This window comes from Marmota monax, unplaced genomic scaffold (genome assembly GCF_021218885.2).
Source record: "Marmota monax isolate L192 unplaced genomic scaffold, Marmota_monax_Labrador192_F-V1.1 WCK01_AAM20220418_F8-fsc00200, whole genome shotgun sequence".
NCBI lineage: Eukaryota > Metazoa > Chordata > Mammalia > Rodentia > Sciuridae > Marmota > Marmota monax.
Window position 1 is genome coordinate 902,077 of NW_026692549.1, and position 27,853 is coordinate 929,929.

The window sequence follows — 27,853 nt, forward strand, 5'->3', positions numbered from 1 at the left end:
TAAAGGCAGGTTTTGATTTTGAAAGTTCACCAGGCACAGTTGTGTTTAGCCAACAAAACCTGTGTTGGCACGTCCACAAAGAAGGCTTGGGACAAACAGGCCTGAGCGCCACGGTGGCTCTGGGTCACTAGTGACTTTTAAGATTTTTACCTCTTGATTCTGCTTCTGTTCTATCGGTGATAAAACATTAGTCTATCATTTTTCCATAATTGTTGATTGTCATTGTGATTAATAACCATAGAAAAATATCATGTTGTCATTCAAATAGTGTTTTAATTATAACCGTAATTGCTATAGTTATTCTAAAATAAGAATATCTTTTGTAATAAGAAACTTTTTGGGGGTGCTGGGAATTGAAGCCGAGGGGCACTCTACCACTGAGCCACACCCCCAGCCCTTTTTATTTTTTATTTTGAGACAGGGTCTCACTAAGTTGCCGAGGCTGGCTTTGAACTGGAGATCCTCCCGCCTCAGCCTCCTGAGTGCTGGGTCTCAGACGTGCACCACCACACCTGGCTGAGAGACAATTATTTTTAAAATCAGGAGTGAGTGGAGTGGAATCCAGGGGTTTCCATTCTGCTGAAGGGACTCAAGAGGCCCCCTTGGGCAGCAGGGGGTCTGGGTAGCCCTCCTGCCTCCCCGAGAGACGCCTCCTCACCTGTGGTCCAGAGCATGCCCATTGCAGGCCAGGAAGACCTCAGGCCTCGGGAATAGGCCACACATTTTCGGGTGAGGCCCTGGACTCTGCTCCTGCCCTCTGGTGGGGGAGGGACAGACCCTGCCACCTGCTGCTCAGGGCCTCTGGGCGCTGGGTGCTCTCCTGCTCACCAGCCCTCACAGTCTCAGCCCCTTCTGGAAACTGCTCATTTGATTTCCTGTAAATCCCAGAAGACGAGCTGCAGTTGCTCTGGGAACCGTTACCCTTACTTACAGTAAGAGCGGAGATCTGCCCGCCCCAGGCGCCAGGCGGACAGTGCCCGGGTCCTCCGCCTCCACGTGTGCGTCAGTCCCTGAGGGAGAAAAGGCGGCCAGTGCCTACCTGAGCTTTGGGTGGGAACTGTCCCTGGGGGCCTCTGCAGGTGTGAAAGGGGGACACTGTGTGGACAGCCTGCTGGACCGTGGATTTATCCATAAGAGTAGCGCACGAAGGCTGAAGGGTCGGAGTCTGACAGGGAGGGACTTGCGGCCTCGTGGAGGCAGAGGTCAGAGGAACAGCTTGGGGGGCCATGGCTGGCTTGAGGGGTGGGAGGCCGGAGCCCAGGCTGAGGCTCCTCCACAAGCAGGAAAGGAGGTCATGTTCTCTCCCAGGGGCTCTGAGGGACCAGAGGCTGCCTGTGGCCTAGGGAGCAGCCAGAGGCTCAGGGGAGAAGTCCCAGGCCACCTACCTGCTCCAGTGAGCGGGACATGGCACCAGGTGGGGACTGACCAGGAGAGTCACCCTGGAGGACGCCTCGCCAAATAGCCCAGGGGCGTTGAGGACAGTGCCTTCAAAGGCCGGTGACCCTCTCCTCCCCTGTTCTCTGGGCCCCGTGTCCTCCCCCTGCCCTGATGTGTGAGAGGCTTCCTAGAGCCCTGCTTCCACCCTCGGGCAGGCAGGGTGACCCTGTGAACACAGGACAGCCCGGAAGTGAGTGCTGGGCTCCTCAGGGGCAAGGCTGAGCTGGGCTGTCCCATAAGGACAAGGGCAGAGGAGAGCCACGTTGAATCCCACAGAATTCCTGGGTCAAGAAGAGAAGGTCAGGTGAGAGAACCCAGCTCTGCACCCACTGACTCCCAGGCCGTCCAGGCCTGTAGTGCAGAGCTGGTGAGGAAGGCCGCTGGGGACAGGACACGCAGGGCCTCCAGCATCGCCCACAGGTGGCTTCTCAGTGCCAAGGGGGGCCCCTTTATGGTGGAGAAGCCCACAGGTCACTTCCAGGTAACCAGTCTTGCCGTCACCAACAATGAGACATGCAAGAGTCTCCCTCCAGGCAGGAGGCAGTGGACCTGCACCCAGGTGGTCCCCAGCAGTGCACACCCAAGGGAGCACCTCACAGGCCACCCACGGACCCTCCTGCTGTGTGCAACTGCGCCAGCCACTGACCTCTCTGGGCCCTGTCTCCTCCTCCGCAACAGGTGGGGGCTGAGGGGTGTTCACACTCCGCTTGTTCTTCCCACAGACCAACCACCAGCAGGTCCCTGCTCACAGAGCTCAGAGCAGCCCAGGGTGGGACCACAAAGTCCAGGCCACACACATTGCAGTCACTGTGCTGGGGAAAGTGTGGGACACAGCCTGCTGGGGGCAGAGCGCCGCTTCCTGGCTGGAGTGGAAAACAGCCTGGGCCCAGGGGACATGTGGACTCTGCCCTTGGAGCCGCTGCCCAGGAGGCCATCCCACTCTTCCCACTAAGGTGACAACCTAAGTCCTGGGTGCGGCTGCTGCCCCAGGCCACACACCTGCAGGGCCCCGAGCCCAGGTCAGAAGGTCCCGGGGGTCTCCTCTCTGGACCTGCCCCATCCCAGGAAGTCTGCACAAGGGGCTTGGGAGTGACCTCCTTGAGACGGGCCCAGGGCAGCTGGGAAATGACCACCCCTCCCTTCCCAGTTGATGTCCTCCCTGCTCCCCAGAGCCTTGGCACCTGGCAAAGCCTGGAGGCCCCCAGGCCCCCCTGCCACCATCTGGGCCTGATACCACAGGGGCCAGGTGGTCCCCTGGAGAGGAACTGCACAGCAATGGCCTGGAGACCATCAAGTGGGGGAGAGGAAACAGCCCAGAGGAGCAGTAGTGCCACAGCACTGGAGGCAGGGGATCGCAGCACCACCTCCACAGTGGATTCACCCTGTGGCCGGGCAGCCTGACCCTGCTCCCCAGGGCAGAGGCTGAGGCTGCACCCCTGCCCGTGCATGCCTATCCTGCTGTGTGCCCACAGTGCCACTGAAGTAGATGGCTCTAGGCCTCGCGGGTGGTCACCAGCAGGCCCGGCTGAGGCCCGAGGGGGGCCAGAACCCTGCTGTGTGCCCAGGATCCCAGGCTCCTGCCTTCTGCCACACTGAGGTGTCTCCCGCCCCTCCAGGTGCCTGCTGGGTCCCCAGGGGCTCCCCTTCCTGCCCAGGGCAAAACCACAGCTGCCCCCCAAGCCCATTCCCTGCCCAGGGACAAACACGGCTGCATCAGCATGAGAAGGACTGATCAGGTACAAGAGAGATGGAGGGACTCCACCACCCGGGCAGGATGAGGTGGGCTCAAGGGCCAGATCCAGGGACAGCCCCACTCCCCTGGAGCAGGAGGCCGCATCCACACAGATCTCAGGCAGAACCCCTTGTGGGTGGGCACCACCACTGAGGTATTTTCTGGTCAGCTCTTGGTCTGGGAAGTGACCCCTGCGACACTCCACCATGGACTATGGAATCCCATGGGGCCTAAGGGAGGGTGGCGAAGAGCTGGAGGAAATCACTGCATCATTAAGAAGCCCTGGAGCTCCAAGGCCCATGAACAGCTGCTTGGATAGCTCTGGCAGCCAAGAGTGAGGTGCTTTATAAATGGGAGTCATCAGAGCCAGGACACGCACAGAACCAGTGGGCCTTGAGTCCTGCCCCAGTGGAACTTGTTCCCAGGCATCGCTCAGAGGGAGGAAGAGGGCTTAACTGCAGACCGCTCTAGGGCAGGGCTCCCCATAGTGGGCTTGGGTCCACTGGGCTCAGTGACCACCATGCTGGTCTGGGGGCTCCCCCTTGGGCTGGGAGGACATCAGTCAGCCAGAGGCCCCCACCTGGCCAGGGCAGGCAGAGCCCATGGCCCTGGGTGTACCTTAGACACGGGAAGGGTGGGCAGCACCTCAGGGAGGGTGGCCTGTCCTCCACATGGTCCTCTGCAGGCCCAGACCCCACCCCCGATGGCCCAGAGCCACTAGGGCAGGTGGGGGGCAGCCAGGGCAGTCAGTCTTCCCAACAGACTGGAGGTCACACCATAGCCACCTGGGCAGTGTCCTGGCAGGCCCACTTCAGGACTCATTGGCCACTCCCGTGACCCTGTGCCTCAGGGACTCTCCAGGAGGGGCACCAGGCCAGCACTGGGAAGGAGTGTGGCTCAGGTGGGAGACTCTTGGCAGACAGTGCCCACCCTGTGATGCCCATGGAGGGCGGCCTGCCTTTCCTGAAGGTCAGTGGCCAGCTCCTGACTACTCCCCTCCCTGCTGCCACCATATGGAGGCTATTGAAACTCAGACTCTAGCCAGCCTCTGACAAGGCCAGGCCTGCTGGTCCACCACAAAGCCAACCACACCCATCACTCTTCCTGTTTCCCATGTTAGGCATAGCCCGAGGCTTCACATCCCACACAGAGCAGAAAGGTGTAGCTGGATACCACCATGGCCCCAGGTCTGCCAGAGGTGTAGCTGGACACCACCACGGCCCGAGGTCAGCCCAGGGCAAAACCACACCACATCAGAGCATTCTCTGCCCACTGGCCCTGCATGAACCCTGGGGGATCTGGAAGTCTCCAGCTTGACTCCAGGAACTTGGCCACGGAGCCTGAAGGCCCTGAGAACCCCCCTCCCACAATCAGACCCACTGGGCTCCACTTCCTGCTGCTCTGAGAGAAGATCCGAGACCAGACATTCTCGTCTCAGTCTCTCTGGCCCACAGCTCCGGACACAACCGTGCTTCAGTGAATATGTACAGACACACTGTAGACATCGGTGCACATGCAGGGGACAGCGAGGCACATCTGGATGCAGGCAGACACTCAGACATGAGGGTCCACAGGTGAGAGTTGCAGCACAGACACAGGCACGACCCATGCACACATGCATAGACAGATGAGGTGGAGACACAAAGGTGTGACTGGTTGATGGACGATGGATGACGGGTGGATGAGGCGGGGGTGGCAGTGACAGGCAAATGACAGATGACCATGGTGGTAGATGGTGGCGGCTGGGTGGATGAGTTCATGGCCAGCACTGTGAAGTGCAGACTCGGTCCCCTGTGTGGTCCTGGTGGGGATGAAGGGTGCACAGCCACTGTGGACAGTTGAAAGTCACTGAGACCAGCACTCACTGCTGTAAGACCCAGGCATTAGCACAGCACCCAGCACCCACTGCCCAGCTCTAGGCCATTTGCCCAGTTAGACAGGACTCAATCACACTGTAGTGGCTCTCTGTCTGCTCCGAACAGTGCCATCATGCCTGGCTTCTCTTGGCCCAGCACAGGCTGAGCTGTGCACAAAACATCTTCTGAGACGGGGTGGCGGCTCCCCATCAGCCACATCTGAGCAAACACCGTGCCCGGCTCTGCACAACACTGACCTTTGGAAGTCAGGAGAGGTTTTAAAACACGTGGACAAGGACACGAGCGGCAGGTGCTGTTGGGCCCACGGAGGCTGCAGGCCTCCCCCCCACGCCTCTGGCCCTTCGCCCCTGGCCTACAGCAGTCTTCTTGTGGGGGATCTCCCTGCAGCCCCCTCCCACCGTGCCTGGGCACCCAGGTCTCCTCAGTGCACCCTGCCATCTCCGCAGGCCCTCAGGCTCAGCACACCCCAACTGCCAGGCTCAGGCTGGGGGGGTTTCTGGGAAAAGGGAACCTATAGGCACCTAGGTGTGTGCGGCTGCCAGTCACCAGTCAGTCAGGAAGCCCCCAGCCCTGGAGGGCGCACTGGGGCTGGAGCTAGACTGGCTGGGGTCCGAGTAGGTGGGGACAAATAGGGATCACGGGGACAGCTGAGAAAGGAAGCCTGTGAGCCAGAGGGCTTCCTTCTGTGGACGGCCATGGCAGGAGTTTTAGGCCAGAGTGGATATGGTGTGGCAGCCCAGAGGTACAGGGGACAAATGGAAGATCCAGAAACGATGTCCTGTCCGCCAGGGAAGTGAACAGCACCCACTGCCCAGAGCCAGCGTCTGGTGGGATTTCCATGTGCCCTCGGCCTAGCCAGGACCACGAGAAGTCCCTTCCCATGGCGAGACCACAAGGGTGGGGCCACACCTGTGGGGAGCCCCACCTGTGCTAAGGTAGAAGCAGGCCTTGGCTCTGGTGGCTGCGCAGGATCCCGGTCTCCAGCCACCTGCTGTTACCCCTACTGCCCGGGAGGAAGCCAGGCCATCAGTAAACTGTAAGTGAAACCCCATCGGCCGGGTGGCAGAGGGGACCTCTTCTAACACGTGATTGAGTTTCCCTCCGAGCTCAGTCGCTACATTTGATTAAAACACACAGCTCCCATGGCACCCAGAGCTCGCCAAGCGGGCAGCACTAGAGCTCCCAACACCAGGCCTCTGGCAGCACCCAGAGTTCCCCTCGGGTGTGTGTCTCCTCATGCCAGAGCAGCCAGCAGCCCCAGCATAGGGCCTGGGAAGACCCCAGGAAGGACCCAACCTCAGGCAATGCACTGAGGCTGGAGGTCAGGCCAAGCTGCCCAAAGCCCAGAGAAGGAGGGGCTGCACAAGGGGTCTCAGGCCATCTCGGAGGTGGGCAGCGCCCCTATGGAGCAAGGGGTGTCATGGGAAGGAAGCTCATCCACCAAGACTGGGATTCATGAAGAGCAGGGGTGTACGTGTCCCAGGTGTGGACAAAGAGGGGACCAGGCCCTCCCAGCGGGGAACAGGCCTGAGGAGTGGTGCAGCCGTGATGTATTCGCACCCTGGTCTGTGGTGAGGTCCAGGTGTAGTGGGCGGGCTCTGCTCCACAGCTGGCCTCTGCAGGGCTGAGTCCTCTGCAGACCCAGACATCCCATGACCCCTGGCCAGCAGGTCCCAGAGTACAGGGGCAGCAGAGGAGGGTCCAGCTGTGACTGGGTCCTACATTCTCATGGAGGAAGAGAATGGGATGGTGGGCACAGGTGCCTGCCCAGTGGCTAGCAGCCAGAAGCATGGTCAGCAGGAGACCCGGGGTCCTGGGTTGAGCAGCAAGCTCTAGCAGAGGGGCAGGTCACTGCTCCCAGAGCCAGTTATACCCAGCTGGGACTGACTGCACCCCAGCTGCCCTGACCTCTGGAAGCCAGGCCACACTGTTGGCAGGGACACACGTGTCCTTGTGAGGGTACCTCATGAGGGGGCAGTGGTACCCAGGCTCAGTTATCTCCAAACAGTAGCCAGAGCGGGAGGAGGACCGTGTGTCCCCCACATTTCAGGGTCTGCTCACTGAGCACTCTGTGCTGTCCAAGAGCCCTGTCCAGGGAGCAGGACACCACAGTGCATGGGAGAGAATGTCTGCTTCCTAAGGAATGTCCCTGCCAGAGGATGGCAAGAGGCCAGTGCAAACCCAGGGGCAGCCAGCTGGTCACTGAGAGTTTAAACCATGAAGCTGCGGTATAAACCATGAACACAGCCAGGGAGTGAGTCCAGCCCTAAGCTCAAGCTGGGCTCTGCCTATTGGCCCTGAGTGGGGCTGACTGGCACAGACAGAGCTGGACCAGAGCTAGTGGTCTGTAGCAGCTGCTCTGCTCAGCCTCGGGGCCCTGCCACCTGGCTGTGGTATCCCGTGGCGATGGCGAGAAGAGGCGAGCCAGGAGAGCACTTGGCAGGTCCCCTTGCAAATGCTGCCCATGGGCCCAGGGATGGGGCAGGCACTGCAGAGGTACCTGGGGAGGTCAGGTTGCGAACAGGTTGCAGGCCCAGCACCCCGTGTTTCCCCTGGCTGTCGCCTGGTCATCCTGTCAGGCAGGCGGGTTCTGCAATCCTCCTCAGCCAGGTCCCCTGTTCTGTGTGGTCCTGGCCTGGGACAGGCAGGGGACATGGGTGGGCCAGCACAAGGTCCTCTCCCACATCTCACCAATGCTCTGTGTCCACAGTGATGGGAGCCACTGTCACAACTGGCACCTGTGCAGGGGGCAGCCGCAGGTGCACCAGGGTCCCTCCTACCCCCCACCCCACCTGCCTCTCCTCTACCGAGCCCCCTTTGACTCCCATGAAACCCCACACCTTTCTTTCCCCTTCTCTTCTCCAGCTTCCACACAGGAGAGAAAACGCAACCCTTGACCTCTGGTTGACTAATCATAGGACGCGTCATGAGTTGGCGTGCCCTCCTTGCGCAGGCCAGGCCAGCCTCCTCCATGGGGTTCCAATCTCAGTACATGCGCCCCGGAAGCCAACACCACGATGCCCCCCTTTAAGGGCACCTCATAGAAGGCTTCCCAGGACAGGACAAGTGCGGCAGGCATGCGTGGGCACAGGGTGATGGACAGTGGAAGTGCTGCCTCTGGTGACTCCCTGGGACAGGGGCACAAGGCACTTCCAGGATGCCATGGGGTAGGTCACTCCCTACCTCCGTTCCCAGTGCCTGGCAGAGCACCCCTCCAGCCCTGGGGTTCCCATCGCTTTGGGCTGCAGGTGGGAGAGGCCCTCTAGGCTGCCTCTGGGGACCCAGTGCCTTGGCGTCTTCATTTTCTCTGGCTGCAGCCTGAAGCACTGAGCTCAGAGGACGGGCTCTGCCAGCACTCCCACGCCCCCGCTCTGCCCTCTAGTGCCCTCAGTCGCCTGCCCGTGCGGGCCCCAGGCTTCGCCCAGGGCAGGCCCAGGCAAGGCTGTGTCCAGGAACACGTGCTGGGCTCCCAGTGCCACCTTGAACACACCTGTGGACAATGTCCCGACTCAGAGGGAAGGAGGAGGGGCTGAGGGCCTGCTGTTACTGCCCATCCTGTTATCTTCCCTTCCAGGGCCACTTGCATATGATCAGAAGCCCCTGACCCTGAACCCTGACAGCCAGGCCAGCAGGAGGGCACCTTGGAAGAGGGGACAGCAGCCCTTCTAGGTCCACAAAACACACTTGCAGGGATCTGGTGGGTAGATGCCCTGACATGGGGGACAAAGCCTCACTGGCTATCCATGACCTAGGGACTGAACCCCTGACCTGAAATGAAAGGACCTTGGACTCTGGACACGCTGCCCTCAACACTAACTCCATGCCCTACATGGTCCTGAGGCCAGGCCTGCCATGCCTGTGGTGGGACCTGCTCACTGTGGCCCTTGTTCCTGGGGAGGCCCTGGGCACGACCATGCTGGGCACAGCCGCCTGGGCCAGGGCAGGGCCCCCTTCCAGCATCACACAGGGTACTGGGGTGAACAGTGCCCCCGAGGTGGGCTTGTCTGGGAGCAGAGGCTTTGCAGGTGGGTTGTTGGGATGAGGGGGAGCAGGGGCTGAACCCAGCCACTGCCAACTTTGCAACAGAGGCAGAGAGGCCACAGTCAGCAGAGAAGGGATTGAGGCCCCAGAGGCTGTGGGAGGAACGGCGTCTGCTCACAGGGGAGAAGGGCAGTCGGGCCTCGGACCCCTTGGTCTTGAGCTCTGGCCTCTGGGACTGTAGGATAAACTGCTCTCCTGTTAAGCCTGCCGGTGTATCTGGAGTGCGGTGGGTGTGGCCGTCCTCGCAGGGGTGGTGTCCTGGGAGGGTGGTGCAGGGTTCTGGTTTCTCCCAGAGCTGGTGTTCAAGGACAGGGAGCAGGAGGCCACGGAGCAGGTGTGTCTAGAGGGCAGGATGTACCCCAGCCTGGAAACCACATCTGGGATGGACGGAGGCCAAGTTGAGGGCACCACCCAGCTCTAGAGAATGTTGTCCGTGTCTGTCCAGTCCCCCACCCCTTGGGCAGGGCCCAGTGCAAAGTGCCCAGGAGCAGCTCAGACCTGCAGACTGGCAGGGCATCTGCAGTCCCAGCTGCATCCAGGCCACCCCCATGCAGGCCTCATGTGGCCATCTCCGACCTGCCAGTGATGAGAAGGCAGTGACCCAGAGAGGTGGCCACCTTCAGGGAGGTAAGTCACGCAGCAAGGACGGCATGGGCCTCAAAGAACATCCACTGTCCCCTTTCCTCATAGGAAAGTATTTGTGCACAACCTGGGGCTGGATGGTGCCCAGTGTCCACTAAAGATGCCCAAAGACCCTGCTCACTCCCTCCTGGCCTCAGGCCCTGGGCACCTTTGTAGCACCTTGGTTCAAGCCATGCCTGGGGCAATCGTGCAGGGGAACCAATATTCTTCCCTCTTGGGTTGCTGGGTCCATGTGTCTTCATTCATTATGGAATTGTCCCTGTCCTTTCTGACCTCTGAGAGGCCCATTCACCCATTGGGTTGCTCCAGCTCTGTCCCCAGAACAGCACACGTCCCTGTTTGTTGGGAACCAGCCATTGTCTGGACAGGTGTCAGTGGACAGCCAGCAGCAGCCACATATGTGTACTGCAGCCTCAACCCCTACCTGCTCGGTGGTGCCTGCCAGGTGGGGCAGATGAGCTGCCCACTTCCAGCCTGCCCTGCTGACACATGGGAGATGAGTGCTGCCAACCATGAAGTGCCTTCCATGCAGACACATGGCCCCAGCCTCTCATCTTTTGAAACTAATTTGCAAAATGCCCACTAAATGCTTGAGCACTGTCATCTCCTGTGAGTGCAAGGAGGGACCAGGAGAGGGACTCTCCCTGGCATGCAGTTGGTGCTCAGTAAGTACTGGCCTAACTGGAAATGGCATGAGACACTTCAGTGCCTCCAACATACCGGGACTGCTCCTGCACTACAGAACACTTGAGGCTGGGTGATCTGTAATCCACAGAAATTCTGCTGGGTATCACTGGTTCAGTGGTCCCAGGGACTCAGGAGGCTGAGGCAGAACGGCAAGTTCAAGCCCAGCCTGGGCACCTTAGTAAGACCCTGTCTCAAAACAAAGTATAAAATGGACTGGGGCATGGCCCAGTGGTAGAGCACCCTGGGCCAAAAAACAAACACCCTCTTGCTGTGCTGGGCCAAGGGGGGAAAGGCGAGACACTGGGCCAGCCCAGGCCCAGTGGACAGAACACCGCACCCATATCAGGCCACCGCGTGGTCGGCAACCTGCTGGGGTCTCTGGGACAGCAGTAAAGGTGAAGTGCTTGGTTTACAACAGATGGGCCCCTGGTCCTTGCCTCCGTGGGAAAGGGTCTGTGGGGAGGGGCATCAAGGCTCCCATGTGCTGTGCCCATGTCTGCATTTCTACAGGGCTCACGTGGCTTCTGGAATCTAAAATGATAAATAGAACTGGAGCTAACACTTGGTTTGGGAAAGCAGTTGTTCTACAGAAGTCTAGGTTTTGTCCCCTTGCTAGGGAGCTCCCAGGTGGCGGAAGGTGCTAGAGGTGGTAGGGTGGGGGGCCTACTCCTGCTGTCTCCAGGGTCTTTCCTGCCTGACAGAAGCACCAGAGCCACAGACCATGCCAGCCTCCTGGGAAACACAAGGTCAAAGGCCCTCAAGCCAAGCTACTGTGGCCAGACCCAGGGGTGACTGGGGGCTGTGGGCGAGGCAGGAGCACCCCAGGCTTCCCAGCACCCCGTCTTACACGTGAGGGGCCGAGGCTCTTGTCACCCGCACCCCCTGGCTCCCTATGGCCCCGACTCCCTCCTCAGCACAGAGCCCCATCTGCAGAGGACGGGACTGGGTGGGTGCAGGACGACAGGCTCTGCAGACAGAAGCCCCGGCCTCGCTGCCCCTCTACCCCAAGCCCTGCACCATTGCAGGGGTCCCAGCAGAGCCAGGCTGCCCCTCCCCTCCAGCAAAGTCAGGCTTCACATGGAGCTGGAGTCGGTGTGGGTAATGCCGCTGGGTCCAGCTGGCCTGCAGCTGCAATTCCTTGCCTTGATCAAAGCCCCTTCCCTGCAGCCTGAATGCCACAGTGGCTCCCAAGGGAACCCATGGAGTGGTCCTAGGGTCCCCACCCACCACTTAGTGTGTTATCCAGGTACTGCAGACCTGGGGACGGCCCCTGGTCCCAGTCTCAGAGGAAGGAGCCTGAGACTCAGGGGTGGCAGGGTCCCTGTCCAGGTTCCTCCAGCATAGGGGCGTCAAGAGCAGCCCTGGTGACTTCACCCCTACTCAATGCTCTACAAGGCCCTGCCCAAGGGACATCACACCCTGAGGTCCTGTGGGTCAGTGCTGATGTGCCTCTGGGGACACGCTCCAACACTGGGCTGGTTTGGGCATGCTGACCTGAGTGCTTCTGACTCTTGCCCTGTTGGGTCAGCCTCACAGCCCAGCAGGGAATCCTCCAGACATGGTGGCATGGCCTTGTCCCTGAGGGAAATGGCTGCAGCACCAGTGGGACATCACCTCCCCAGGGCATGGGGCAGGTGGCCCAGCCCTTGTTGAACCCTGGGGCACAGCAGCAGAGGCTGTCCCAAGTGGTCAGCCAGCTCAGGTTGGCTCAGTGCCCCCCTTCTGCAGGGGCAGACTGAGTCAGAGGATAAGGAACAAGGGGTTCCCTGTGACTCCACCCAGATGCTGCTGGCAGGCAGGGTCTAATGGGCACAGGACCAGGGAAGTCTATGCACAGGGAGGACCTGTAGACACCCAGGAGGCTATGATTTATAAAGTTCAGTTCTAACTGGTCTCACTGGTATCTCAGCCAGTGTGCCAAGGACCCAGGAGTCGTCTCGGGAGGGCTCAAAGTGCCAGCCCTCCGACCGCAAGGCTGCTGAGGCCCATGTAGCCAGTCCCACAAACAAGCCCCCAGGGCAAGGGGGCAACCCATCCATGAGTGGAGGACAGTTCTGACCAGGTGGTGCAGAGTACCCAAAGGTGCTCAGCACCTGCGCTGTGACAGAGCAGGATGTTCATGTCTAGAACAGGCCTGGATAATGGGGCAACAGAGGGAAGGGGTTACAGCAGGTGCAGCTGGTGTCAAGGCCAAGGGCAGAACGGCAAAGTGAAGTGTGGTTCAGAGTGATAGGTCACATAGGGGGAGGGCCACCTCCATTTCACAGGTGCTTCCTGAAGTCCCTGCAGGACCCTCAGAGCCCTTGGACCAGTCTTGCCCACAAAGCAGCTCCGTAGAGAACTGCAACCATGGGAAGTTGTGTGGGAAGCTCCTGTGCCCTTGGGGCTGTGCAGGGGGCCTGGGCAGCCGGGAAGGAGGAAGGCCCAGCCAGGGGGCTTCACTCTCCCACACTGGCCAGTCCCTGCCAGAGCCCACACCTCAGCCTTGCTGCTTCTCCTGTCTTTCACAACTAGATTTCTCTTTTGCTCACGTAAGCTAGGCAAGAGCTCTGTCAATGCTGGGTGCCTGCAATCCCAGGGGCTTGGGAGTCTGAGGCAAGAGGATCATGAGTTCAAAGCCAGCCTCAGCAACTTAGTGAGGCCCTGTCTCAAAACAAAATATAAAAGATGGCTGTGGATGTGGCTCAGTGGTGAAGCATTCCTGGGCTCAACCCCCAATATAAAACAAAACAAACACTTTGCCACTGACCTACAGCTCAGCCCTTTTTATTTTTTGAGACAGGGTCTTGTTAAATTGCTTAGGGCCTTGGTAAGTTGCTGAGGCTTGTCTTGAACTTGGATCCTCCTGCCTCAGCCTCCTGAGCTACAGAGGATCATAGGCATGTGCCACGGCACCTGTCATGAAAATTGGATCTTCAAGAGAAAACCTGAGGCTGCTGTCCTCAACGGACAACTAGACTCCTCTGGTGTAAGTGGGTCCTGGTACATGAGAATGCTGACTTCCAGCCACCTGGAGGAACAGGCTAGCCTCAGATGGGGAGTGAGGTGCAGACACATGCCGCTGGGACTCTGCCGTGTCCCTGCAATGCCGGTGGCTCCCAGGAAAAAAGCATCCTCTGACCTGCGTACAGTGGCCATGCCTATGATCCCAGCAACTTGGGAGGCTGAGATAGGAGGATGGCAAGTTCAAGGCCAGCTGGTCAACTTAGTGGGACCCTGTCTTAAAACAAAAATTAAAAAGGGCTGGGAATGTGGCTCAGTGAGAGTGAACCCCTGGATTCAATCTTCAGGACCAAAAAACAAAAACAAAGACAACAGAACACCCCAGCATCCTCTGAATGCGAAGAGGAACACTGACCGCAGATATGTACACATGATCCTCCCGTCATGACTCACCAGGCCACAAAGAAACTGCTGGCCCTGCCTGGTCTTATGCAGTGGGAGGCAGAGGCACCTGCCCCCTGTGGGGTGTACACAGCACACCCGTACTACCAGCTGCCTGGAGGCCCCTCGGCACCCCCACCAGGCTGCCCCCTCCCACCTGGCAGGGCCTACTCTGCCTAGATATTCTCTCCTACAAAATTATTTATTGGCGTGGGAGCAGATGGCAGCCAGGGTCAGCTAAGTGTGAAGAATTGGGCACAGAGGTCGTCCCGCCGGCCCAGCAGGCCTTGAGCTGGGATGAATTCCAGGGGCACTGGCTCGGGCCCCTTCCTCTTGAGGTCCTGCTCAAAGACCTGTAAGGACAGAAAGTAGGCCTGGGCTCATGCTCGGTGGTCCCTGGGCCCCCCACTCCTACTCTGGCTTCGTCAGGTCCTGCTCAAAGCCCTGTAAGAACAGACACCAGCGCAGGGCTCGTGCTTGGGGGTCCCACAATCCTCCTCACCTCGTAGGCAGAGAGCTCCAGGAGGGGCGCAATGCTGACCTCTGCGACAGACAGCACCTGATTGATGACGCTGGCGGCTCTGGACACCTCAGGGTGGTAGTGCTGCTGGAGAGTCTAGGAAGGGCACGTGGCTGTCACTGACACCACAGCTTCAGCAACCCCTGCCATGCACCCCACATGTGTGCTCCCCACCCAGGGCCTTTGTGGGGCCAGCCCCACATGGGTAGGAGTGTTGAGCGCTCAGGCCTGCAGAGCCCTGAGCAAGGGAGGACCCAAGGCTGTCACAGTGCAGCTCTCATCAGGGACAGAGCAGCAGCCTGAGGGAACAGGCTCCCCAAGCAACCCAGGTGACGGGGCACAAGGCCACACAGTGTCCTCCAAGGCCCAGGCACCCACCTGCAGCTCCCAGAGGCAGCTCTCCAGGGCTCGGCTCTTGGCCGGGTCCTCCTCCTCAGGGTCATAGGGATCACTGTCCATCTCTAGGAATCAGATCCAGGATTTGAGGCTGTCTGGGCTCTCTGGGGCAGTGGGCACAGGAAAGGGTCCTCCCTGACATCCCTGAGGCCGCTCTAACCTGACTCACCAGGGCTTTGCGGGCGGTGCACCAGCACACGGCAGGCAGGGTGCCTGCGCAGCAGGTTGCAGATGAAGGGCAGGACCATGAGCAGGGCCTCTGGGGGTGCCGTCAGGGCCAGGCGGGCTAGGCGCTTGACGAAGGCAGCCACCAGGTATGCAGGGAGATGGCTGGGTGGGGAGTGGGGCATGAGCCACCAGGGCCAGCCACCTGCCCCTCCCTGCCCCAGGAGGCAGCACCAGAGCTACATAGGGCCAGGCTGCTCTGAGGCCAGGCCAGTGCTTCTGGACACTCACGAGGATGACAGGAAGAGGTCAGCCAAGTGGAAGAAGCGGGCTCGGTACTTGACATGGAAGACAGACGGGTCCAGGAGGCCATAGAGCTTCCGGTAGAAGTCGGGGTATTCCCTGGGGGACACAGGGCCACACAGGAGTGAGCTAGATCCCCAGGGAATCATGGTTTCAGCCCCTCCATCCCTGGGCAGGTCCTGGGGGCTCCCTCTACTATCCTGACCCTCAAGAAGAGACACGTCAGCAAAGAGGTACATCAAGCCTGAAAGCAAGGGGAAGGTCTAATCCCCCAGACTGCTACTTACAAATTGTGCTTGTGAATCAGGATAAAAAGTCCATTCAAGGCCAAAAGGCTGATGGCACCCCCTGCAAAAGACAGAGAGGTGAAACTCTCACCCATTTAGGGGGTGCTGCTCCCAGGCAGCTGCCCACCCCCACTGTCCTGGCTTGCAGCAGGAACCCAGCAGCTGCACAGCTAGAGGCTACCCAACTGCTGGCCACTGCCTGAGGTCACATGAAAGGACGAGCCAGGAGTGACTGGACTTTCATGACCAGCACACCCCAAATTCAGACCCCACTGCTAAGCAGGGCCACTCACCCACATCACAGGCACTGGTGAGGAAGTCGATCATGAGGGTAGGCTGGGCCAGGTGGGGGAGGATGGAGTCGTGCATCACCAGGAGCACCTTCTTGTAGAGGCTGAGGGGCAGCTGGGGCAGCAATGCAGGTCAGGTGCGGCCAGCCCACCCCCATCACAATGAGGGCACCCCACCCCACCAGGCCCTACCTTGTGCTTAAGGAAGCTGAGCCACATGGCCTGGAATGCTCTCCTGTGCTCCTGCAACGGGACCAGGCTGCACACGTACCCCGCCACCTGCCCCCCAGCCTGTAGCCAGCCCTCTGCCCTCTTCCTGCCCCCCAGCCTGTAGCCAGCCCCCTGCCCACTTCCCACCCACATTCAGTTGGGAACCTCCCAAATCCTTGAACTTGAGAACCTCAGAATGGGTTTTGTAGCACTAGGGCTCAAATATGCTGGGGAGAAAATGTCAGCACAAGAAAGATAAGCATGTTCCTCACAGTGTGAAGAAAAGAAAGACTTGAGGGCTAAAGCCAGCCATAAGGTGACAGGCGGAGATGGCTCAGGGGACAGTGTGAGGCACAAGCATGCACTGCCTATAGCCAGGAAGTACTATCAGGGAAGACTGTCCACACCACCAAAATATCTTACCCTCAAATGAGTGACCTTCCACTTGTCTGACAGCTCTGCAAAAAGGACAAGGCCCAGACCATTCAGCACGCAGGCAAAAGGCCCTGCTCTGCTGGCCCTCCCACCAGGGTCTGTGCCCTGGTGCTCCTGCTGCCTTGGACACTCACCTGCATGCTTCACGTAGAAGCTGGAGAGATCGTGCTCCTGGCGAGGCAGGCTCACGGCGCTCAGCAGAGTAAAAGCATTGTTCCAGAAGATGACGGACGGCTGCAGAGATCTGGCCTGAGCATCAGGTACCACATCCTCCCTGCCCCAACCCCAGGAGGCACCAGGACACAGGCAAATCAGACCCAGCCACTCACCTCAGGCTGCTGGTTGGTGACCTGAGCCACGGCATCTGAGGCAGCCTGCATTGTATGGTAGCGAATGTCGTCAAACTCCAGGTACTCCCGGAACTGGGAGAGGAGCAGGCTGTGGTCCTCTGCAGGTGAGACCAGGCCTCTCACCACTGCCTGGGGGAAACGGGCAGGGTGACGCCTCTGTCCCCACCCAGTCCCAGTACCACCAGACAGGATACTTCAGCCTCACCAAGCCCCATGCCACACCAAACTCCTCTCCATAGCCAAGGGACACTCAGGAGTCTCACTAACCCCACAATGTAGAATGAGGCAGGAATATCACACCTCCCATCCCACAGCCACCTGCTCAGGTAGCCCACTCCTGGGGGCCCCTGGACCCATCAGCTACTCACCCTGAAAAGTGTGCGGGGGAACAGGTAATGGCCTTCCCACTTGGGCTGCTCCAGGGGGTGTGTTCCTTCCAGCTGTACAAACTTCATAAGTGTCCCAAGGGCCAGCTCCTGGAAAGCATGGGAGGCAGAGCTTACACCAGCCCCTGAGCCCCTCACAGCCAGGCCTAGGGCTGCCAGGAGGTATGAGGGAAAGGTGACCCCGCCTGGTCTTGCTCTGCTCATTGCCAGCCATGGTTCTGGACCTCCACACCCACGCACAAGGCAGGTGATATGACTTCATTAAGATAAGTAGGTACAGAGTTCCTGGCAAGGTCTGGGCCGGGGGGCACACACAGGCCAGGTCCGCATCCTGGCATCTGGTAAGGAGGGTGCCAGAGTAAACCTCACAACCTAAGCGGAAACTCAAGAGTAAGAGGCCAGATGCAGAACAGGGCCCAGCTCTAAAACCAGAACTACACACTCAGCACCCTTGGGGCCAAACACTGTGAAACAGGCACATGTGAGGGGACAGGAACAGCAGAACTGCATCTGGTTAGAAAGCAACCTCACTGAGACAGCCTGGAAAGAGAACTCCACATCCACAGCCCAGGACCCTTGCTTTATGGACGGAGAGCCTAGAAGGCTGGGTCGAGTGCAGGAAACAGACAGAGAAAGCAAACCCTGAGACAGAGCCTCACCTTGACCTGGAAGGCAGGGTGGGCCAAGAGCTCCCCCAGGCGATTGCAGCAGCTGCAATATCGGTGTCTCATCCACACCTTGTACTTGCGCATGGCTCCCTGGGACCCTGCAGGGAAGGTTAGGGTGTCATACTGCAGCCCTGGCACAGCCCCACCCTCCCATGCCCTCTATCACTACTGGTGAAAACAGCCACTAGGGCCCCCAGACCCAAGCAAGGACCAGCCATTCTCTGGTTTCTGCAAAGGGGGGAAGAAGGTCACCTCTAGCACTGCCCCAACCAGGATCCCAGGGGCATGGCACTATCTCTTCCCCTCACTTGGCCCCAAAACGTGGCTGCCCCAAATATTGGGACTCAGCCCCAATTGCAACTGATGGCTGGCATCGAACTACATAGCCGGGTATGGACGTCACTCCTTAGCCGCGTCCAGTCAGACATCGCCAGGGGCATCTTTCTACCCGAGCAACCACCAAGAGAATCCTCAAGCTGGCCGGGGCCTCCTCCGCGAAAAGTGCACGCCCTGTGACAGGCTGGGGGTCTCATCCCACGTGACGAGGCCTCCCTCAGATGCATGCTGGAGCCGAGGCCTGGCCGCTCACCTGCCATGACCGTGTCCTCAGAGGGCAGCTGGCCCACGTACAGCTCACCCCGCTCCAGCAAAGCCCCAAAAAGTCGGCTGCACGCGCGGACTGCTTCCTGGACCTCCTCCTGGTCCTCGGACTGCGGGGGAGGTGGGCCGCGCCCGGGTGAGCCGCGCCGCTGGCCCTCGGCCGCCCCGGCCCTCCGCCCGCCCCGGCTTCCGCCACCCCGGCCCGGCCCTCCGCCGCCCCACAGCGCCCGCCACCTGCAGTGCGGCCAGGATGTCGAACACGGCGTTGGCTTCGCCGCGGCTGGACAGCACCGCCTGCACCAGGCGGCCTAGCGCGCGGCGGGGATCGCAGGGCCGCCCGCGCTCGGCCTCCCCTTCCATCTCCATGCTTTACCGGCCGCGCGGGGAACAGGGCCGGCGCCGGCGCGTTGGTGACGACACCCGACGCGCCCGTGACGTCCCGCAGGCGCGCCCGCGGCGCCCTCGTGACGTCACCGCCGCGCCAGGAAGAGGTGGCTGGGGCGATGGCGCTGTTCCACGTAGCGCGGTACCCGGGCCCCGGGGCGGCGGAGGCCTGGGCGGCGGAGGTCGGGGCGGGCGGCCGGGCCCGCGTGCTGCTCGAGCGTCTGCAGTGCCGGGCCCGCGAGCGGCAGCAGCAACAGCGGGAGCCCGCGCCCGTCCAGGCGGACGCACGGTGCGCGGAGGCGGCCGGCAGGCGGCGGCGGCGGCGGCCCCGGCGGCGGCGGCGGGCGAGCCGGAGTCCGGACGCGCGGCTGACGAAGCGGCACCGAGAGCTGGGCGAGGGCGCGGACGAGAGCGAGGACGCAGGTGCGCCGGTGGTGGGCGCGAGGGTCGCGGGGCCTCGCTCCCGGGCCGGCGGCGGGGCTGACTGGCGAGTGTGCGGCGCAGGGACCAGCGAGGCGGCGCCCGAACAGCGCAGTGCGCACGCCGAGTCTCCGCAGCAGGAGGCTGGGTGCCCGTCCCCCGGCCCGGTGCTGGGGGGCTTCGCGAGGAGGAAGACGCCGAAGGTGAGCAGCCGAGGGGGCCGGCGGCGGTTCCGCGCGCCCCGTTCCCCTGCCGGAGCCGGGAGCGGTGGTGAGAAGTCCGGTGGGGACGTGCAGAGCTGCTGGGGTGTGCGCTGGGCAGAGGCCCGCGCTGGCCCTTAGGCCGGAAGGACTCGAGTTCTGGTCGAGGGGCCCTGGGCGCAGCCGCGGATGGAGTCAGGTGGTTGTGGCCAGAGGTGGGTCTGCTGGAACCCACTTTCGTGTTTGAAGGCAGCCGGGACAGTGGCTGGTGGTGGCTGGGGAAAAGCTGAGACTGGTCAAAAGGTTTCTACCTTGTGGGTCCAGAGGGCTCTGGTAAATTGTGGTCTTTATTGCATTTGGGGTAGGTCCAGCCTTTCCTGCCAGCATGGCTGGCTAAGCCAAGCATTGTCAGGAAGAATGTCATTGAGGATCTTGTTCCCATCGAGAACATCCCCGAGGTGCATCCTGACCTGCAGAAGCAGCTGCGTGCACATGGCATCTCGGCTTACTTTCCAGGTGCCCTTCCCTGGGCCAGCAGACAGGGCTGGGGCACCCCTCACAGCACCCCACCTGTGAGAGCCCCTCTGGTGTGCGTGGGCATGGGGCTTGTGGTTCCTCCTGGCCTGTTGCTGTCTTTGAGCAGAGGTGCTCTGGGAGAGTCAACTTGATGTGCTCCCTGTCCAGTCCAGGCAGCTGTGATTCCTGCCCTCCTGGAGAGTGTGGCCAGTGGGTTCCTGGTGAGCAGAGGTGGCTACCAACCGAGTGACCTCTGTGTTTCTGCCCCAACGGGCAGTGGGAAGACATTGGCCTTTGTCATTCCTGTGGTGCAGGTGGGTGTCACTTTGCCTCGTTTTCTGGTCAGGGGTGGATGGCAGGGAGCCGGCTCTGCTGACAGGCAGCCCATCCTCCCTGCAGGCCCTGATGCACCGAGTGGTCTGCCAGGTGCGTGCACTGGTGGTGTTGCCCACCAAGGAGCTGGCCCAGCAGGTACATAGACCCCAATACCTGTAAGCCTATGCCCCCAGCCTGAGCTGACCTGCTGGGTGTGTGGTGCTCAGCCAGAGTCCTTGGCACTGTCCTGGAGGGCCAGCTTGCCCCCAGGCCAATGGCAGACCTCCCTTGTAGGTGAGCAAAGTGTTCAACGTCTACACAGATGCTACACCTCTGCGGGTTGCCCTGGTTACTGGACAGAAGTCTTTGGCTAAAGAACAGGAGAGCCTTGTCCAAAAGACGTAGGTTCTGTGGGTAGTGGGCTCTCTGGGGGTCTCTGCTCTGCCCACCCGTGTTGGGTGGGGGTCAATGCTATGTGCATGAGGTGGTCTGTGCTTGCCATCAGAAGGCCCTGCATGGTGCTTCCCTTGTGAGCCACTCTTGTTTGTAGAACAGACGGCTACCGCTGCCTGGCTGACATCGTGGTGGCCACACCTGGCCGCCTGGTGGACCACATTGACCAGACCCCAGGATTTAACCTTCAGCAGCTCCGTTTTTTGGTAGGCTGCCTGCCGGGAGGCCCGGACTCCTTGCTGAGGATGGACCTGGCAAGGAATTTCTGCCAGCCAACGTGGTTTTGCCTGCAGGTAGTTGACGAGGCTGACCGCATGATAGACAGCATGCACCAGTCTTGGCTGCCACGGGTGGTAGCCGCGGCCTTCCACAGTGAGGGCCCTGCAGACCCCTGTGCCCTACTCCAGAGAAGGCAGCCCCAGGCAGTGACTGCCGCCAGGTATCCTGTTGTGCTGGGCTGACCCCTTTCCTCCACGCTTGCATGCTGAGGGAAGGCCATGTACTCCCCGATGGTGTTCGTGTGCACTGGGACCTGTGAGGAACCTGTCCTACTGACACCCTCTTCTTTCCAGCACCTGCCGTCCCCAGATGCCTTTGCAGAAGCTGCTATTCTCAGCTACCCTGACCCAGAACCCTGAGAAGTTGCAGCGGCTCGGCCTCTACCAGCCCCGGCTCTTCTCCACGGGACTGATGCACAGGGGCCCCCAAGACAGGGATGTGGAGACAGACGGGGACTCGGGGGGGAAATACACCTTTCCTATGGGGCTCACAGTAAGTGAGGGGGTAAGAGGGGTGGGTGGTGCCAGGCCCAGGGCTTCTGCCCACCTGCCATCTTCCGCAGCACCACTACGTGCCCTGCAGCCTCAGCTCCAAGCCACTGGCCGTCCTGCACTTGGTCCTCAGGACGAGCGTCTCCAGGGCCCTGTGCTTCACCAACTCCCGAGAGCACTCTCACAGGTGAGCAGGGTGGGAGTGTGCGGCTGGTGAGCTGGGCTCCGGCTCCGGCCCCGGCCCCGGCCTGCAGCTTCCTCTCTGCATAGGCTCTTCCTACTGGCGCAAGCTTTTGGGGGTGTGAACGTGGCCGAGTTTTCCTCCCGCTACGGGCCTGGCCAGAGGAGGAAAATCTTGAAGCACTTCGAACAGGGCAAGATCCAGCTGTGAGTACAGGGAGGGGGCTGCCTGTGGAGTTGGGGTGCTTGACCCAGCTGTCACCCTGGGCCTACTGAAGGGTGCTTCTTCCTGGAAACTGTGCTCCTGAGTCTGGGGTACATTTCCGAAAAGGCCTGGGGTTTCCCTTTAGTGCGGTGGTCATGGCTGTAGGCGTCCCTGCTTCTGGCTCAGCTGGGTTTCAGGCTGGGGGTCCCTATTGCTGCTGGGCAGGACCACAGGGCTGTGTGCTTTCAGCCTCATCAGCACTGATGCCACCGCCCGTGGCATCGATGTGCAGGGTGTGGAGCTGGTGATCAACTACGATGCCCCCCAGTACCTGAGGACCTACGTGCACCGGTGAGGGCTGGCAGCAGTGGCCACTTGGGCTTCCAGGCTTGTGAGCTCCTGGGTGTGGGACGGGTGGGGGGTGACCAGGGAGAAGCCACTGTTCCTGTCGTACATTTGTGTGATTTTAGGGTGGGGAGGACGGCTCGAGCTGGGAGAACTGGACAGGCCTTCACGCTGCTCCTCAAGGTGCAGGTGAGGTGGTGCGTCTCTGTGGGACACTGGGGAGGCTGTTGCCGCAGAGGGTTCTGGGGCGGGTTGAGACCCTCCCACACGAGGCCCCTTCCCTGTAGGAGAGGCGGTTCCTCCGGATGCTGGCTGAAGCTGGGGCACCTGAGCTATTGAGGCATGAGATCCCCAGTGAGCTGCTGCAGCCGATGGTTCCTCAGTACGAGGAAGCCTTGTCCCAGCTGGAGAAGACCATCAAGGTGAGGTCTGCCAGGGCCAGCGGTCCTGCAAGTCAGCCTCATTCTAGAGTAGTCACGGTGTGGACAAGAGCCAGAAGCAGGGTCCTGACACCTGGCCCTCGAGCTCCTGGCCCAAGGCCAGCGGTGATGCTTGCTGAGCAAGCTCCCGTTCTCTAAGGGTCCAGGGGGCTGGGAATGCTCACTTCAAGCCCCCTTCTCTCTCCCACAGGAGGAGCAGAAACAGAAGGTAGCCTAGGCTGCTGGGCGCATCTCTGTTCCCGACCACCCCAGGTTCCTGAAGCAGCAGGAGTGACACAGCCCTCTCCCCTGTGGCTCCTGTGCTGGGCAGCCCGGAGCTCAGCTGGGTCTGCCAGGTCGGGACCCGTGACCAAGGCTGTGTACCACATCCTGGGGCAAGCTGGTCTCGAGCCCTGTGGTGCTGCTGGAACCTGTGGTGTGCTTGCCTGCGGGCTGGGGTCCCCTCAGACAATGCCAGATGTCATGCTTCTGACATCAGTGTCCCACCTCCTGGGCAGCCCTGCTGTGTGACCAGATGGGAGGCAGCCCGGCTAGGAGACCTGAGCCTCATGCTGATTGATGCTTGGCCACCACCCGGCCCAGGGCAGACCCAAAGCAGTGGGGTCCTGAGTGGGATAGGAGATTCAGAAGCACCTCTGTTTATGAGAAGCCTTTTAGAAATTTCATGATAATAAATTTTTAAAAAACAGCTACTAATTAATTCATTTGAAGAAAACACGATGTGGTATGAGTGACAGTGCAGGGCCTGGAGTACCCTGCCCAGGGCTCCAGTGCCGCCAAGATGGTGTTCCCCCCTGGGAGCTCCTGCTCCTCTGCCTGGCGGGGCACACCGGAAGAGCAGTCTGCACAGGAGGCAGGCTCTGCCCTGGGGCCCTGGGCTTGGGAAGGACTCCTGCCATCCTCTAACCGGGCCCTGCCTCCCAGGTGGGCTATACTTGTCCTGCTACCTGCATGCACATGCTGTTCCTGTGCTTTCAACACTCTTCTTCCCCAGTCATCCAGAAAATCCCTGCTGCCTGACTCCCCCAACATAGCACGTCCATGCCACACCTTCCTTGGCCAGTACCTGCCCTTCACTTCCTCGTACTGACCACCAGGACTGAGTTCCTTGAGGCCAGATGTTGGCTTTCTACTTCTAGTAGGTGATTAAAATGCAAATGGACAGCTGGTGTTGTGGTGGCCACACCTGTGAGCCCAGCTGCTCAGGAGGCTGACAAGTTCAAGGCCTGTCAGGGGAACTTACTGAGACTGTCTTAAAATATCAAAGGGCTGGGGTGTAGCTCAGTGGTAGAGCACCCCTGGGTTCAACCCTCAGTCCTGGGGGTAAAAAAAGGTGGGGGTCCTTTCCAGGGAGCCCTGCTGACCAGGGAGACAGACCCACCTCACCTGCAGGCCAGGCCAACAGCACTTGCAAGCAGTGTAGGCTGAGGAAGCTGGGGGTCTGATGGGTGTGGTGAGGGGGCTTCCAAAAGCAGTTGAGATAGAAGGCCGTGGGGTGGAGGGCAGGAGGCATAGAGGTGGGGCAGCAGGCAGGTGACAAACCAGTCTGTCTGCAGGATCCTCCATGGCAGCAGCTGAGAAAAGCTTCCCTGGCCACCCTCATACCAGGGCAGCAGGGGCAGCCAAAACAGGGGAGGGAGGGGCTCCTGGTGGAGGCTGGAGAGCCGCCCTCTCAGTAGAGGCCTGGGGCACAGCCCAGAGAGAGGCTTACTGCCGCAATCCGGTGAGTGACATCTGAGCAGAAGCCGCCAGCGTGCTGGCTGCAGGGCTGAGGTGCTGCCCTCCCGAGCCTGTGGCCCCAGCCCCACCCAGTGTGCAGCTTAGCTCCAGGCCACATGAACGTAACCTGACCAGGGACTGGCACCCTCCACAGAGCTCTTTTCCGTTGACAACTATGACAAGGGACTCGACCGTCTGGAGAGGGCAGAGGGGTCTGGGGAGGAGTTGCAGGCCCATGGCACATGGCTGGTGAGGCATGGAGCTACACAGGTGCTCAGGTAGGGGACAGGGCCATTACCTTGGAAAACCAGCCTGATAGCTGGGTGCAGGACCCACTGGGCTGCTGCTGGCCCACAGCTCCTGGTGCACAGAGCCTGTGCCCCTTCCTGCCTGGGAGGGTGCGCTCTGGAGCAGGGGTCTGCAAGGCAGGGTGCCTGTTCCTGTGCTGAAGGAAGGGCACCAGGACTGCCCCTCGGCTTCCTGCCTGCTTTTTATTAAAACTTGAAAGCTTTTGTCTCTAAGAAAAGGAAAAAAGTCCAAGAGCAACAGGAGGGACAGCAGCCACGGGGCGCTGGCTAGAGGGACCATCAGCAAGGCCCCGAGCGCAAGAGGGCCAAGTGCCCACTGCCAGGCACCACGTCTCAGGAGGAACTGGCACACACTGGTACCCACAGCAGCCACTTTGTGCTGTGAAAAACACAGCCAACATCTGACTTTAATTTAAACACTGCTCTTCTATGAAAACCGAGACAGAAACATATAAAAAGGTCACTTTATTATGCCGTCTGTCTGGCAGGACATCCATGCCCTCTAAGGTCCTACTCTTCAAGTACAAATGCTTGTGTTAACAAAGTATTTACAGTTTGTCTTGTTCTACCTGCTGCCAGTCAGCACACATGCCTGTAGGGCCAGCAGCCAGGGAAGCCCAGCCTCATCAGAGTGACCCGGTGACTCTTGACTAGGTCCGTCCTCCAGGGGCCAGGTGGAGTGGCAGTCTGGGCCGTGAGCTGCACACTCTGCCTTCTGAACTCCGAATCACAACTGGCACAGAGAAGGCTGCCGCCCCCCACAGAGGCAGGGCCGCAGCCGAGCACAGGAAGCATGGTGTCCCCCCATGCACTAGGCCTACAGCTGGTGGGGCAGCCGATGCCATTGATGGGGTGGCAAGAAAGTCACCTCTGACCACATGTTGTGGCCAGGCTCACTGTGGAGGCCCGCCAGAGACAAGAGGCTGACACTGAGCAGCAGCAGGGTCCACACTGCACCCCAGATCCCAGGCCCGCTCTCTCAGCAGCTCTGAGGGGGCCCATGCTCTCCCTGGGGCCGCAGATGGACGGAGCACTATGCTGGGCAGTCAGGTCTGAAGAGAGGCCACAGCACAGGAGGAAGGACAAGGAAGACCAGCACAGCCAGAACTTCGCAGTCCTGCGGGGTCAGGAGTGAGGAGCCAGGGAGCGCAGGGCCTGCGAGGGCGCACTGCTGGCCAGACACACCTGGCTGATGCCAGGCCTGCTGACGAGCACGCAGGCCCCAGCGCTGGGTCCGAAGCATCCGGTGAGCTGGACACTCAAGCCCTGCTTCTCTAGTGTGTGGTGCTGACTCCCTTCCAGGTTCCTCATCAGTGCTCACCAGTCGGCCCCCAGGTGGGCACTGGACAGACACAGTGGTGGGGTGTCCAGACGCAACTGCACATGGGAGCTCTGCATGCGCCACACTGGTGGCAAAGGCCACTGCAGGGCAAGACGTCGTGACACAGGCAGATCCAAGGGCACAGAGGGCGCCGCGGGCCTGTGCTCCTGCTGCGGCAGCACCAGGCGTGGAGCCCTCACCAGCCCCTCAGGCCCTGAGGGGCACCTGCCCCCCGGAATGCCCCCCTCAGTGCAGGGCCCCTCCAGAGCCTGGCGGAGCTACAGCAGGCCTGCTGGCAGATGGACCTCAAGACAATGAGGAACCTGGAGGCACAGAGAGGCTCTCACAGGAAAGGATGCCCCTGACCAGACCAGGCCAGCTCGCGTTGCACAGCTGCCCGAGCTGTCAGGCGCACCAAGTCCATGAGCATTGTCCACAGCGGGGGACGGTCAGAGCCCCTTCAAATGGGAGCCAGCAGCATGGCGACAGGCTGGGGAGGCCACACTGCCACTCTGAGCGGAAGTTGGGTCATGGTGGCTGCCCCCTCATGTCCTGTGCATGGAGATGGGCAACAGGGCCAGACCTGCCCCCTCAGAGTCAGCCCACTCACACTCACCAGGGGAGATTGGAGTGCAAAGCCCACCTGGAGCATGGACTCCAGAGCCCTTTTTCCCTCCCGCAGACCACAGGCGCGTTCCAGCTGAGCGGGTGAGCCAGGCCGCAGTGGCAGTGCCGAGACAGGCGCCAGCCGCTGACACCACACGGGCCCCCAACTCCTTGGACGTGCAAAGTACCAGACACCAACAACCAGGCTGAGCGGCTTTCAAAAAAAGTACTATTGCTCTGGGGGACACGAGAGGCGAGACACCAGGGATCATCGCTGCCACGGCTCTTCAGCCAGCTGCGTGGCAGGAGGGGTGCTTGTGAGGACGCTCCCTGAACACAACTGCTCGAGCACATGCTCTGCAGGTGAACCTGCTGGTGGCCTACTGGCAGGGGGGCTTGGTGGGCGTCTTCAGCCTCACGGCCGGGACCCTCATCTGCAGCTTGGGCTGCTGGCTCGGGCTGTCTGAGCTGGCTGGCACCTGTGCTGGGCTCGGGCCTCCTGGGGTCTGGAGTGGCGCCGAGGCCGTGGTCACCACCTGCTGCTGCATGAGCTTCTGCTGTACCACCTGGGCCGTGGCAGTCACCGCGGGGATCATCTGCACCTGCTGCCCTGCCGCCGTGGCCTGTGTGAGTGTCACAGTCTGAGGAGAGGCCTGTGCCGAGAGCCAGAAAGCACTGTCAGCAGAGTGCACACGTCACCCAGCAGGACAGCCAAGCCCAGGGCAGGCTCCTGTGCTCTCTGGCAGAGCAGGAGCAGGTGGAAACAGGGCCTCCCCAGTCTCGGGGAGGAAAGGCATGGGCGGGGCCTGGCTGCCTGCAGCTTGAACCACCCTGAAATGTAAATACTGCTTTAAACTGGGCATGCTGGCCCCCTTGAAAGAGAGCAGAGAGCAGCAGGACAGCACCAGGTCCACGTCAGCCAGGGGACACCAGGACTTCCCCCAGACATTGTGGGATGCAGACTCCTCTTGTGGGACCAGGGAGCCTAGGACGCTGCAGAGCCCTGTCCTGAGCACAGTGCAGCCCGTGCTGTGCAGGACGCCCTGCGAGAAGCAGGCCGGAGCACTGTGCTGGGCAGTCAGCCCCTAGTCATCAGCACTCTGCTTCCTCAGGGAGAAGCCACAGATCCCAGCATCTCAGACGCCAGGGTCAGGCGGCCTGCGTCTGCAGTCCTACCTGCTGAGCGGCGGAGGCGACCTGCTGGATGCTGGCCACGGGTGCCTGCTGCTGCACCACCTGAGGGAGTTTGGCGACCTTTTGA

At 60.8% G+C, this 27,853-nt stretch overlaps 3 protein-coding genes and 1 long non-coding RNA gene across 18 annotated transcripts in view; 1 reads left to right on the forward strand and 3 right to left on the reverse strand.

Annotated features, from left to right (window-relative positions):
• Positions 1–253: 253 nt before the first annotated feature.
• LOC124093515 (uncharacterized) lies at positions 254–2,291 on the reverse strand. 2 transcript variants are annotated; one of them, XR_009226905.1, is made up of 3 exons: positions 2,084–2,291; positions 659–875; positions 254–516 (listed from the first exon to the last, which is right to left on the reverse strand). It is a non-coding gene; the product is annotated as an uncharacterized LOC124093515 (long non-coding RNA). The 2 variants fall into 2 exon arrangements; XR_006851975.2 differs by having other exon boundaries at positions 659–1,010.
• Positions 2,292–13,166: 10,875 nt separating this feature from the next.
• Noc4l (nucleolar complex associated 4 homolog) lies at positions 13,167–18,820 on the reverse strand. 2 transcript variants are annotated; one of them, XM_046445931.2, is made up of 15 exons: positions 18,645–18,820; positions 18,400–18,520; positions 17,802–17,908; positions 17,125–17,232; positions 16,736–16,885; positions 16,541–16,640; positions 16,395–16,429; positions 15,954–16,004; positions 15,765–15,876; positions 15,472–15,532; positions 15,173–15,283; positions 14,877–15,046; positions 14,699–14,781; positions 14,303–14,416; positions 13,167–14,153 (listed from the first exon to the last, which is right to left on the reverse strand). In XM_046445931.2, exons 1-15 carry the CDS (start codon positions 18,774–18,776, stop codon positions 14,034–14,036), a joined length of 1,575 nt encoding a protein of 524 aa, XP_046301887.1. In that variant the 5' UTR covers positions 18,777–18,820; the 3' UTR covers positions 13,167–14,033. The 2 variants fall into 2 exon arrangements, with proteins under 2 accessions (XP_046301887.1, XP_046301888.1); XM_046445932.2 differs by having other exon boundaries at positions 14,886–15,046; positions 18,645–18,819.
• An 80-nt stretch (positions 18,821–18,900) lies between these two features.
• Positions 18,901–23,326, forward strand: Ddx51 (DEAD-box helicase 51). 2 transcript variants are annotated; one of them, XM_058579749.1, is made up of 15 exons: positions 18,901–19,217; positions 19,299–19,417; positions 19,780–19,930; positions 20,099–20,244; positions 20,330–20,401; positions 20,540–20,646; positions 20,796–20,904; positions 20,992–21,137; positions 21,271–21,469; positions 21,540–21,655; positions 21,739–21,855; positions 22,103–22,204; positions 22,324–22,387; positions 22,486–22,620; positions 22,829–23,326. In XM_058579749.1, exons 1-15 carry the CDS (start codon positions 18,914–18,916, stop codon positions 22,853–22,855), a joined length of 1,914 nt encoding a protein of 637 aa, XP_058435732.1. In that variant the 5' UTR covers positions 18,901–18,913; the 3' UTR covers positions 22,856–23,326. The 2 variants fall into 2 exon arrangements, with proteins under 2 accessions (XP_058435732.1, XP_046301889.1); XM_046445933.1 differs by having other exon boundaries at positions 18,901–19,417.
• A 1,789-nt stretch (positions 23,327–25,115) lies between these two features.
• Ep400 (E1A binding protein p400) overlaps positions 25,116–27,853 on the reverse strand; it is a 100,608-nt gene continuing 97,870 nt past the window's right edge. For all 12 annotated transcript variants that reach the window (XM_046445940.2, XM_046445939.2, XM_046445942.2 and 9 more), the window contains 2 exons: positions 27,769–27,846; positions 25,116–27,245 (listed from right to left, as the gene is read on the reverse strand). In XM_046445940.2, coding sequence (XP_046301896.1) covers positions 26,973–27,245; positions 27,769–27,846 — 351 coding nt within the window. In that variant the 3' untranslated portion in view covers positions 25,116–26,972. The remainder of the gene's footprint in view (positions 27,246–27,768; positions 27,847–27,853) is intronic.